This window comes from Stegodyphus dumicola, chromosome X2, assembly GCF_044657685.1.
Source record: "Stegodyphus dumicola isolate Sdum_Otavi_A_Nest chromosome X2, ASM4465768v1".
Classification (NCBI taxonomy): Eukaryota; Metazoa; Arthropoda; class Arachnida; order Araneae; family Eresidae; genus Stegodyphus; species Stegodyphus dumicola.
This window is the reverse complement of record NC_140781.1, coordinates 141,342,426-141,356,799: the sequence shown is the minus strand read 5'-3', so window position 1 is coordinate 141,356,799 and position 14,374 is coordinate 141,342,426. Positions and strand designations below refer to the sequence as shown.

Here is a 14,374-nt window from a genome sequence, read left to right as displayed (position 1 = left end):
AGAACTATTGTAAAACCTTCGAGCTTTAATTAGTTTTTCCCTTTTATGATTATACTAAGTATTCTTTAGCCTCGTTATTAAGTACATTGTATTTTGATTTATGTTCTGCCCACCATAAATCAAAAGGTGGGAGGAGATGTCGCGAGCAACTCAACAATTGTATAAATGTAATTTCTTTAAAGGTTAAATTTTTACGGTTTGGCAACATTGTATTGTTTTTATGTTTTAGAATAAATAAAGCAAAAATGCACCATGATTTTGCATTAACGTAGATTGCCTGTTTAATAGTGAATTAATTAAGGTGGATTGCCTGTGGATTGCTCGTATTACTTAATTATAAATCTCTCTTTACGTTTCTTTTAATGGAGTACCGACTGAATGAACAAAATTCAGGTAGAGTCTCATAACAACAATGTTAGATTGCTGATTTATACAGTACTCAACAGCTCTGAAGACATACAAGACACAGTGAAAAAAATTTACAAATATAATGAGAAATATACTTTATTTAAAGACATTTTAAGGATCAAGCTTCATCAAAGATATTTTAAAGATCATGCTTCATCAAAGATATTTAAACGATCATGCTTCATCAAAGATATTTTAACGACCATGCTTCATCAAAGATATTTAAAGATCATGTTTCATCCAGCATGAAATATTGTTGCTGAAAAGAAGGCTTTAAAAATAATAATAAAAAGAACATTTCAAAGCTAGCATTAACTTCTGAATTTTATACTAATATTCCACTGGGAAAATTGTGGATAATTATGTATATATAAAATCCATAAAATGATCAAGTCTTTTAAAACATGATGCATCAAGAAAAATACAAAAAAGGCTTCAACAATTATAAACAAAAAAAAAAGTATTACATTATTAATCATAAAAGATTTTTGAAAAGTAAAACTCATTATAAAAAGTAATAATATATATATATCTCAGAATATATTCAACTTAAATTACATAAAAACAAGATTAAATATTTACATTTATATTATAAATTATGTATTATTAATATGTAACACTTATTTACAGAAATGTTTACAACTAAAAAACTCAAATTGTTTTACATAAACCTTTTAGGAGAAAAAAACATAATATTATGGATGTGGATCACCACAATGAAACATCATAAGATTTATAAAAAATTATTAAATAACCTAACCCAACAAAAATATCACACATACACACACAACGCATAAATAAAAATTAAAAACGATATTTTAAAGGAACTGCATTAGAAAAAATTCCTTTTTCATTTTCAAGATAATACTTATATCCTCATTAAAGATACTTCAAAAATGCAAAAAATAAGTATTATGAAGAAGTTTTCTTTCTCATACTGAAAGAATCAAAAGAACTCTGAATTTCCTTAACACAGAATTTGTGTTCATATACCTCAATAAGTAACCAAGAAAGTAGTAGCTAACAGAATACATTATTTTAAAAGTTTTCGGAAGCATACATTCATTCCATGCTTTAAAATTTTGCTTCATTTAAAAAATCTTTGAGCACACTTTGCTTAGCTATACGCAAGTAATATCTGAAAATTTCTTTTATCATTTCTAAAAATGCAATAAACACAATTTATACATTAGTGCTTGTATAATGCAATGTTTAAATACTTTTACATTCATACATTGCCACAAATATTACAACATAAAAAGTCTATATAGAAAACATGATTTAGGCTCATCAGCCAAAATCAGCACCTAAGTGAATATATATAAACCATCAGCCTGTTTTGACCAGCTAGAAGTTTTCAATGTAAAAAAATATTTTTTCTATATGTATATTAGGATAAAAAGAACAAACATTAAATATCAACACAGTCAGAGAAAAGTTACACACTGTAACTGAATCTAAATCACTGTACATATGCAAATATACACAATGTGCACTGAATTTATCCAAATTCATTACCAAAAACTTCTCTTGCCAGTGTACTAGATACATTATTGAATACAATAATAAAACCAAATTTTGATCCCCAGGTAGAATTTATAGACATGTTTACACAAAGCTAAGTTATAAATCACCTTTCAGCACATTTTAGAACTGATCTGTGCACATTATAGAACATTTATAATAACTGCGATATTAAATTATGAGATCTTGTTCTTATATTGATTTCTTAAATTACACATACTATTGCAATTAACAAATCAACATCATCTACCATTAAATTTTCTACCCAACCGTTAATACAACAGCTCTTACTGATAATTTTTTGCTAAACAAAGCTATGGTAGTCAACTTCTCTATTATAAAAATAACTATTAGGTTATTAAAAGAAATCAAGATCAGATGTTATTACTATGAAGCAAAATAATGCATCAATTACAGTATGAACTAGTATTACTGAACTTTTAAACAGATGCACAGAAAGAGAAAAGCCCATTTTATTATAACATCAAGAATAAAATGTATCAGTAAACCTTCACATTCAAAAAAATTTAAGTAACAAAATTAAGTTTAAATTGCTTGAATTTTTAACAAATATTCATAACATGTTCAACATACAGTGAACATTTTTCAGAGATTAACAGCAGTTTGTAGAGCTTTCAAGAATTGATACCTTGATATTTGACCAGAGTCATTACTCCTCTTTGATATACAGATACAGATAAATAACTTTACGGTTTTTATCTCAACTGATAAATACCTCTCCATTTTCTACCTATCAATTACTGGGTACAGCAGCTCCTGACATGCATATTTTAATTCACATCACCATGAACACAATATGCACTCACATTTTCAGAAACATCTTCAGACAATGGATAATATCATGTGTGTGTTAGCTTGAAGCAAGCAAGCAGGAAAGTGACACATTCACAGGAAACCATGGGGAACAGTCAAAAAGGCTTTGGTTTTAAATAAAGCCTTATACAGGGACTGGCTATAAAATATCTGCATTGCAGCATTATGTAAGATCTATGCACAGATTAGTTTTAAAATCATGCAGTTTTAAATTGATATACTATAAACAGTTACTATTTTTAGGACAGAAGGGCAAATACCCAAATTAAAATAAAGAATTAAAGGATCTATTGCCAGTAAAAATTAGAACTTTGCTTTCATATATTTTACCTTACATACATATATATACAAGATAAAAAATAAATAAATCAGCTTTATAATTTAATTTGGTAACAGCCTTTTAATTGCCCTTTCTAATTTGGTTATTTCCTCTTTATTTAAAAAATAACAATAACATTTCTGTACTGCATCATTTCTGGATTAACATATGCCACAAACCTTGTGTAACACTTATCACACAGTTATTTTGGAGCCTAAACTCTGAGAACTGAAACCTTTGTAAACCACAACCTTCTGCTTTGGTGAGCTGCAATATTAGATTAATGTTTACTTCCCTAGCAACACCTGGACATCATTTTGCTGTGCTCTGTTCCTTACGCAAATGTAGTCAAAATTGTAAATATTCTGAAAATAGGCACAATTAAAGTGCATAGTGATGTATAATTCTAAATGTGAATTTAAATCGAATTAAAACTCGACTGCCAAATTTCTCATTCACTGTGGATCGGCATTTCAGTATTCTACGCAATCCTTATTCTTTCTCTCTATACCTGACAACAATGCTACATCTTCTTCTCTTTTTTAACACACATACACACGCACATACACATGCACACACTATTGATATTCTATAAAAGAATATAATAAATGAAGATGATGTAACAAAAGGTTTAAATTGCGAAGCCGCAATCAACTAATAGATAACAGAATCTAGAGTATGGTTTTTAAATCCAAAAAATATCACTACCAATCATGGAGAAAGTTACAAAGAGGTTGTTGATAATGAAAAGATTTTGACTCATTAGTGGAAACTGTCAGCCCAGTAATTACAGAAATAATGGAGACTTAATAACCAAAAACTAAACAAGAAATTGCCTTTCCATGAAATTAAAGAGAAGGTATAAGCACAAAAAGTGAAACAGCTGATAGTACTTACATTAAAAGAAATATTAAATAAAAGAAAAAAAATACTGAGCTTTTTTTTTTTTTTTTTTTTTTTTTTTGCAAGTTTTCATTTTCTTCAGATTAATTTGATTCCCTTAATCTCATAAATGCTTCATCATTTCCTAAGCAACTAATTCATAATTTCCAAATGACATCTATAAATATGGATAGGCCAGCCACCTTTACCACCATAAATTATATCACTCGTAGGATTATCTTATTCATACTCTTTATCTCCACTAAGTGGAACTCTTACCTTCCTGTACATGTACAGCATATCAACAATGACAGCAATTGTTGTAGAAAAGATAGCATTTTTTGATGAAGCAATTATTAACAACCTTACAAAATTTATATCAATGATCTGATGTAAAGAAATTTCTGAAACACAGACTCTCTAAAGTCTCTATGATTCCAAATCTTGGACTCTGTACTATATGGACATATCACACTAACAGAATTTATAGTTTAATTTTGTCTCCTTAAAATGCAAGAATATGGTATAAATATACATTTCCCAGCTGCATTAGAACAATTAAAGTAAAAGTATTTAGTTATTATAAAAAGAAACTAAGATCATTACTATGAAGCATAAATATACATCAATTACAGAAGCAAACTTTTAAACAGATACATACAAAAAGCAAATAAGCCCACTTTACTATAATATCAATAATACAAAAGGTATTACTACACCTTCATCCCATTCAAAATAAATAAATAAATAAAAACATATTTACAAATTTAAATTGAAACTGCTTAAATTTTAACAAATATTTATAATGTACTTTCAGAAGGTTCACTTTACGTGATCATTTTAGTACTTGTTCACCATAACGAATACATCTTTGATAGACATTGACAGCAGTTTGCGGTGCTTTCAGGAACTGATACATTAATCTTTGACCATCTACTTTTGCTATTATGCCTCTTTGATAGTAGTACCTACAGCATTAAAAATTTATATTAATAAGCTTAAAACTATAAATATATACATAAAATTATCCACACTATTACATAAAAGTAAGAACCTAAATAATAAAAGTACACTCTCTGAAGAAGTATTTATTAAATATAGTGGGCACCGCTTAATATGATCATGTGTGTTCCGATCTTATTTGATATTATACAGCTGGACTGCACACAGGATTTTGCTTTGGTTAGGAATACAAGATTGGATATTTTCAAGGGGAGATATAAAAATAGCCTTATTTTATATAAGATTTCAGTGAATTTTTATGAATGAAATATGCACATACGTGAACCTCTATTTCCTTGCATATGGCCCTGCTGTTGATATGAATACTCTTTTTCAATATGCTGTTTAATACGGTACATGCACTTTTTTAAGAAAACTTTCATAATTTTTCTTGTGGATAACAAAAGCAATTACAGTTATTTCAACATGTTATACAGATCATTACAATATGTAAGCATATCAAACATTATTTAAAAATTTATCCATCTGAGTTTGTATTTCTTGTTAGCAGTTTTCAATGATGGTCTCCAAAACATGACATTGCTTGTAATTTTCTGTATCTCCACCTTTAAGTTTGAGTGTTCTGAAAATTTTAATGCTTGTTGAGACTCTGCTCCATTGGTACAAGATAGGGATTTTCATCTTCAGACTCAGTTTCATTTTCACTAATTCCTTTGTTTTATCTGATAACTTTGATTATTTCTGCATAACTCTTTTCATAGCTAGTCTGGATTATTTTCATCTATTCCCAAATATTCAAGGAAGGTCTCATCATGCATTTCTAAATCGTCACCCCTGTCTTCTGGCACATCCTGAGAGTTTCTAGAAATCTGCTTAAGCTGGCTTTTTTAAAACAATTTGAAATCATTTGCAAAGTTACTTCGGTCCACGCATTTAAAATGACATGCATGGCATCTAAGAAGGAAATCGACTTAACAATTGTAGAGACATTACGTTTAAGAAGGAGAGGTGAAAAATGTGCAATGCCCTCGTCGGGATTTGAACACTGGACCTCTCAGAGTACGCGTCCAGTGTGTTTCCAGTTACACCATGAAGGCATGCAAAAAGAAGGGAGAAAATACTTTATATAATTATTTAAAAGGTGACTGGGGATTAGAGAACCCATTTCTTCAAATCCTGGTGAGGGCGAACTATCGTCCACCATCTTTTAGTTCAGGTGCCACTTCTAGAGCCATTAAGGTTTTTGATGCTGGGGACATGAAAAATGTGCAGTATCCTTGCCGGGACTCAAGCCCTGGATCTCTCAAATACGCATCAATTGGCTTTCAGTTACATCATGAAGGCATGTGGAAAGGAGGGAGAAAATAAATGGTACAATTTCCTCGGAAGAACAAAATGCATAAGTTTCATTAATAACCTTTTAAACCACTTCCTTCCTGTAATAAATCTCGAATGCTTATATAACACCCTAATCTAATGCCTGAAGAATAGAAGATGTATTGGAAGGAAGTAAAGTTTATTTTATGCCATTTGCACCTGCAATCAGTTCATCCGAAATTGCTTCCGTTCTTTTCAACAACATACATCCTGGAGATTATGAAATTCCTAGGCGTACAGAAGCTTCACATTGGCTGCAATCTGGTAAAGCCTCATATTGCCACAAAAATTCTTCTTTATCTTTTAAACTTAAGTCCTTATGTTTAGACAGTCTGAGGCACGACCAAACAATAAAAGCACGATGTGGATGGGTGAAGAGAATGGATTCTGTGAGCAAAAAAATATAATTTTTTTATACAGATTCTCCCTCATGTCTTTTTATTTATGTTATCCCTTTCTCTCAGCTGGTCTGATGCAGTTCTGACAAACCTCTTGTTACCCGCTCCCCATGATTGGTCCAGATAAGAAAATTCTAGCATTTGCAGCTCCACGTGTAAAAGTAAATTGAACTTGAATGATATCACCAATGTTGAAACACACACTTGGGGTGTTTGGACAATTCCAGATAAGAAAATTCTAGCATTCGCACCTCCATGTGAATGAACAGACTTTTAACAAAATCAATACACCTTGAAATACAAACTTGGGGTTTTGACTTTACAATTTTAAAAGCGGTTTGATTTTTATAAGCAGCAGCATTGATTTTATTAAGCGGTTATTTTATAATGATAGTGTATTAAATTGAATTCGCTCCTTAACTTTTGGTTTTAATAAGTGGCTGATTTTATAAAGCAGTGATTTTATTAAGTGTAATTACTGTAATTCCATAAAAATTATTTGCTACTTACATCTTCGAACAAAAAGCTTTCAAGATAATTTTTAACCTTCCAAGCAGAAAAAGAGTTTGGCCCAATAATATCGAAGTTCTTAAACATAACATGAAAAGAGAGATATTCTTCCAAAAGGTCCGCATCACTTTGTATCTACTATTTTCCTTAAATAAAATTAGCACTTTTTGAAAATTGTTTAATAAATTATAGCAGTGTGCGAGTTACCTTTTTAATCACATTACACATCAGAAAACCAATAAATGCCCATTCATGAAGCCCATTTATTGGAATAATAACGGATCAAACCACAATTCACACAAGAGGTTTGTTTATGTTGATCCCAGGTTTGTTCAGCTCTAACATTAATGCAGTTTATGCTAACTACTCATAAGAGGTAATTTCATATTTCCTTCTGAGACATTTCCTGCTTTTAATAAGACAAAAATGTGAATATTTACACACATTTACATTTCGAACAATTTACTAAAGACTGTCTTTTATTAAAAAAATTCCTCCAGTAAATTGTTAAGTTAAAAAATATTCTCAGACTTTGTTTCATATTATTTTGCAGCTTAAAATTTAACTATTAATATAGTTAATAATTTTTGCTTGATCAAACTTAATACACACATTTAATTTGAATTAGCAATAAGTATAGGATAACAATTCATTTCTGATTTATTTTAATTCTGAAGTGTTTTATAAAACAAAAATTTGGCACATAACTGCCTAATTGTCTTGTCATCTGGTCCCAGGACTCATCAGGTCTAAGACTTTAGTTCATTTCTACTGTTAGTGATCTATTTCATCTTGAACATGACTTCAGTACTCAATCATAAAATTGTAATAAAACATACAAAAATTTATCCTAAACTATTCTGATAAAAAATATTAGATTAATATTATATTTATATACAACACCATTCTAACATAGGTATTTTGATATAAAATCTGACTTCTGAAATTTCTCCTTCTGAATGCCAATTTTTTTTCCAAAATTTGATTCTATGACTCAAATTATGCCTAAATATTAAATTTTGTAAAATTCGGTGTGATACTTATGGAGAAATTCAAAAATTAATCTTGGCATTATTTTTTTCAGTTTTCGCCAATGATAATTTACATTGCAAACTTCTTAATTTACAGCAACCTATTTTCCTTTTCTTTTTTTCATTGTAGACGAGTGGAAAAACAGTCATAGTACATACTTTCAAATCATTTTAACAAACTGCGTATTATCATTTGGCATTATTATCACTAAAAAAAAGAAGCCAAATTTTAAAATGCTCCAATATGTAAATTCATGCATATCTTAGTAAGTTTTGAGTAAAAACTCTAATTTTTTGCAGGTGTGCCTAGAAATACGTCCACTTTAAGATGATGTTAAAAATGATGTTGTATCTGTTCAATTCCCTCAAATTCGACCTATAATGATGAAACCCGAAATTAAGTTTAGTAATTTTTTGAAAGTTTTAAGAAATGACAAGGAGCGTGAATTTGCTGGTAAAGTTAGCGGTGAATTTTTGAAGCTATTTTCATCCACAGAGGATGACCACAGAATCATAACCCAATATTTGGATGAAAAGAAAATGGACCATTATGTAATTTTAACCAAGCACGACAAACCGATCAAAGTGGTAATAAGAGGTTTACCTATTGATTGCCCCACAGAAGAGGTAAGTGAAGAGTTGTGAATCCTAGGGTATAAAGTCAGGAGGGTAGCTCAGATGCACAGGGTGAGGACTAGAGCTCCCATGCGCCTGGGGTTGAACAGATATATGATATTGTTAAATTCATGGGCTTTTATGCAAAAACTGTTGTTTATGAATCTAATGGAAGCGTCGTGTAAGGTCAGAACTGCCAACACTCTTCTGATATATGCAAGCTGAAGCCCAGGTGTGTTAAGTGTGCCAGACCATACAAAACAGAAGACTGTTCCGCAAAGCGGGTGGACACTGTTCAGTGTTGCAACTGTCTCCAGACTGGCCATACAGCCAATTATAGGGGTTGCCCTAAGTTTCCTGTAAATAACAATGTAACTAAAACTAATTCTAGCCATCACTAATAAAAATAGCATGCCTAATTCTAAACAGGCTTCAAGCCAAAATGCTACTGTCAGTACTAATGTTAAAGGTAATTCTATTGTTAATGGTATGACTTATGCTTCTCTTACCAAAAACCTGAAATCTGAAAAAACTGAAATGCAGAAAGGTAAAAATGTTAAAAGTAGTGCAAACTGTAATAACTCACAAAGTGAATCAAGTCTAGGTGGTTTCATGGATATCATGAAACTTTTAAAAGAAATAAGTAATATGTTCAAAAGGACTGTCTTTTGGTAATATTATCTGCAAGATCACTGATAAACTACCTGAATTACAGGCTGCTACTAATGCTATTGACAAATTGTTCGTAATATTTAATATATGTGAAGAAATTTTTGATTCTCTTGATAATGTGAATAAACGGCTAATTGTACAAAGCCTTGTTTGCACATTTTTATATAGAATGCAAAGAGACTGTCTCAGAAGATTCACGAACTCTGGGATTTTGTAAATAAGTACGACCCCGACATTTTCTTCCTACAAGAATACAGACTTGGTCCCTCTACTCCTATTTTTGTGCAGAATTATGTTGTTCATCACTACAGTAGACCTCCTACTGTCATGAACCCCGGAGGAGGGGGCACTGCACTACTGATTAAATGCTGCATCCCTCATTACCCTGTTCCAATTTCACAGCTCTCAGCCATTGAGGCATCAGCTATTTCACTCACAACAAGCACTTCCGCAACATACATTCCACCAGCACGTAACCCACAGTTAGTCCGCATGGACTTAAGGTTCTACTCTGACTTGGCACACATGTTAGCATTGGTGGAGACCTTAATGCTAGACACCACACATGGAACTGCTACAATTCAAACAACACAGGATGCGTAATATTCAACTTTGCCAACTCAGCGAATTTACGCATAGCAACTCTTAAAAACCCCAACATGGTATACTGCCCATTTTACTGGAATCATTGATTTCTTTCTGCTCAGAAACACTAGCGCTCCACTGGATGTTTCTGTGGTGGATGAACTCTCTTCTGACCACAATCCGATCAGAATGATTCAAAACATCAGCAGTTGTAGCCCACCACAGTCTTTATTACTGATTGATGCAAGTTCGCCAAAACTCTAAACAACATGCAGTACACATTACCAACAGTACACACGAGGGAAGACACTGATAATTTAGTTTAGACTTTTACGACTGATATCAAAGCCCATTCAGATGCTAAAAAAGAAGCTCCCCAGGGACGACTGCATACAAGCAATGAACTAAAACAGCTCATAAAACTACGTAATGCAGCCAGGATGTAAATGCAGAGGACCGTAACCGGGAGGACAAACATCAAAATACACATTTTAAAAATAAATCATAAAAAATGTGCTAATTATACTTGAATTAAGTCTAAATTTAGAAGGTACTACTCTTATATATGCCCTCAGATGAATGGCAAATGTGGCGATATGTGTTCTGCATTGGTTTTTGGCAGGATTGTGTGTTCTGCGCTGGTTTTTGGCACGATGTTGTTTGTATGGCAGCTCTTTTGACGTTGAAAATTTATTTTGCTGGAGTGGTTTTATTTGTGCGGGTTTACAGGCAAATGGTTGTGGGTAAAGTGTGTGGCTGTCAGCATAGTTTAAAATTTGTATCCTTGTTTTCGTGTAGTAAGTTAATTTTGGAGGAAGTTTTTATCATTACCCTTCGAAATTTTGAATCGCAGAATGACATGTGATATAGCAAAATCGTGGCACCTTTGTTCACAGACTTTGCGTGACAGGAGAAATTTTATTCCCGAATGAATGCTGGACTTTGTATGCTCTGTGTCTCAGAAGATTTGGGGGGGTGAAGGATAAAGTAGTGGAAATTGATGAGTTTTACTGATGTTTGAAAGTGATATTTCTGCTGTTTGAAGAAGCATTCACCCAATGATAAGTGCATTTTATTTTATTGTTGTTCTTATTTTGTAGAATGTTATGTTCATTGTTTTTTTGCTATGAATTTCTGTTCTTGTTGTTTTTGGGTTTGCAATTTATTTTAGTTTATTACCGATTTGTGCATGATGACTAGATTGTGCAATTCGCTGATGTTTTTTTAAGTTAAAACAGAACGCTGTGTACATGGCTGAAACTTATTGTTTTTATGTTAGTTTATTTTAACAAGGTATGCGTAATTCCTAGATTCCTACACAGGATAGCTTGTGCAGTTCTCTGATTTTATTAGTTAAGACAGATCGCCGTATACATGAATTCTTGTTAACTATTTTGGTTAGAAACATTACTTTATGCTATCTAAATTTTTTGTCTTTATTTCGGGTTTTTGCCATAAATTGTGTGTTAAAAATGTGGCTTTTTGCAGACATTTTATGCTTTAGTTTCGAAATGTAGACAAAATTTATCGCCAACAAAGGGCGTGTATAAGACTAGTTCCATTTTGAATTCTGGACGAAGGAATCAGTTAAATTTAATGAAAAAGGATATATTAATAAATATATATTAAAAACAATTAACATTAAGAAACTACAATTTTGACAGCTAATTTTTTTAAAAACTACCTATGTGATTTTTACAAAACTTGGCAGTTTGGCATAGTTCGAGTCGTAGAATCGAAATATGGAAAAAAAAATTAGCATGTGATTTCAGAAAAAGTACGATTTTGTGTCAGAATACTACATTAGAACAGCGTTATATATATATCTAATATGCGCTTTTGAGACATAAAAAACGGAATTTGAATTTTGTCAAGTGGCCCAGTAGAACGAGAAATACAGAACAGTTCCCTTTTTTTTTTTTTTTTTCTTTTTGCACTGTATACCAAGTTATTACACACTATACACTTTAATTAATAAAATATGTTACTTAAACACTGAAACTCCTTTTCTGGATTAAGAATGATTAAGTAATATTTTTTTAAATACTGAATAATAACATTTCCTCTTCGAACAGATTAATACAAATGCACACAATTTTATTAACCTGAGTGCTCTTGACATGGTATCGTATGTCATGTCTGGATTGTTCTTATGCAGTCCCCATAGTCTTGATACAGCTTTGGAATCAACAATTTTAAAAACACCATATTCCTTATTAATCCATCTTATAAAATGAGGACAATAATTTCCATCATGCAGCAACTTCAGGAGAAACTCCCAGAGGTATGTAGTATTTTCTAAAAAATACAAAACTTTTAATGTAGATTTTAAAACAGAATATTACACTGGTCTTCTACTTGAAATACAACTAAAGAAAAATATAACATTGCATATGCAAATAATACACACACAAAAAAAAAAAAAAAAGATAAGAAATATCTTCATCTAAACATTAAATATTTAAGTGTTTTACAGCAGCATTAAGTATGAAAAAAGTAAAACGATAGTTATAATAAATGCTCACATATAACAACATACAAACATCACTATGCAATTTATAATTAATCATATCTTCTGATAAAACACATTTTAATCAAATAAAACAATCAGAAATAAGCATTACAGATCTTTTCGAAAACAAAATGCAAAACTAGCACATGCAAACACCAAAAAATTTTATCATGAAATGACGTAACAAGTACAAACAATTTTGTAGAATTTAAAGCATGAAAAATACAAATTCAAAACTTAAAGAAATTGATGCACTTTAGTAAAAAACTAAAAATGCAACTTCATCAACTGATACATCTAACAAACTAAAAAAAAACAAAAAAAAAAAAACTACATATTATTTAACACTAATGAAAATATAACAAACCTCTAAATTTATATGTTAAAAGTTATACATACACAACAGATATCGATTAAATGGCTTTATCCTGAAGTTTACATCTACCTTAAATTAATCACAGTAAAAAATATAAATATATGTATACAGTATATGCGTATATATCAATATATGTATACAGTTGCATGTGTGCCATCTGAGTACATATCAATATATATATATAAACATATACACAGACAGATACACAATGTTTCAAATATTTCTGTAACTCTAAATTCTATCATAAGCTAGTAAGACAGACATAAGGAAAATTTCTGATAAAACTCAAAACATTTGAGTCTTAAAATTGTTCACACTGGTCCCCCCCCCTTCCGAGAAAAAAAACCTGAAGTGGGCGAGAAAAAGGAAAGAAAGCAAAGCACGCACAACCTATGTGTTGAATGTTATTCATAAAGCAATAAATAAAATTACCAAACATTACACATGCATTTGATATTATATATATATATATATATATATATATATATGGATTTATTCTGAGAGAAATTTAATTTATGGAGCTCAGAAGTTTAAACACAGGATGATACAATAAAAAAATTCTAAAAACATTCCTAACGCTTCTAACTTATACATTAACAATAGGCATTCCCAGTGCTATCGTTAAAAATGCTGCTGACAGCGCAAAGTGCATGATGTAAACAGCTGATAAATGAACATAAGAAATGAAAAAATCTTTCATTCCGATTGTTTTTATTAACAGCTTAAAAACTGAAAACTACTTCTTATACTATCATTCAATGAAGCTTAGTTCCATAACTTCCCAACAATTTCTGATGAAGCTCCAACAATTCAATTTTTAAAGGGTCAAACTACATATCTCTATAATGACTCAACAAAATATTAGTCTAAATTTCAAATACAATATTTATGTAACTATTAATGCAACAGGTCAGCGATATATAAATTTGTATTACAGGTTCAGAGGTTAAAAACCATAAAAACAAGAATTAAAAAACACTACTGTCATCACGTTAATCCAGACATTCGGTTATTTGCAGGAAATTATTGGTAGGGAAAGAAAGAACGAGGTTACGTGGAGTAGAAAAAGTTCAACTCAAAATGTGGATGCTCGGCGGCCATATTTGGCCAACCACTGTGACTCGCTTATTCACAAAGCCTACAGACCGTTTCTTCTGCTGTTTGCTCCGATTGGTTAAAAGAGGTAGGGTTACAGAATCTAGTGCTTGGCGACTTTTGGTTCATCGTCTTTGAGCGTCGTGTACCAAAATGTGAGCATAAAGGCCCGTTTCCACTACTGCGTATGCGTTGCGGTGCGTATGCGTTTCTCCAATCAGCGAGCGAATTCACTTTGATTGACATCTGCAATCCGGTCGGTGTGCGGTGACG

The 14,374-nt window shown here is 31.3% G+C and overlaps 1 protein-coding gene across 1 annotated transcript; it reads right to left on the bottom strand.

Annotated features, from left to right (window-relative positions):
- Positions 1 to 488: 488 nt before the first annotated feature.
- On the bottom strand, positions 489 to 14,144 carry LOC146992933 (ETS-related transcription factor Elf-2-like). The gene is made up of 3 exons (XM_085810080.1): positions 13,989 to 14,144; positions 12,224 to 12,416; positions 489 to 4,935 (listed from the first exon to the last, which is right to left on the bottom strand). The coding sequence occupies exons 2-3, from the start codon at positions 12,253 to 12,255 to the stop codon at positions 4,803 to 4,805; spliced, it is 165 nt and encodes a 54-aa protein (XP_085666206.1). The 5' UTR covers positions 12,256 to 12,416; positions 13,989 to 14,144; the 3' UTR covers positions 489 to 4,802.
- Between the last annotated feature and the right edge of the window lie 230 nt (positions 14,145 to 14,374).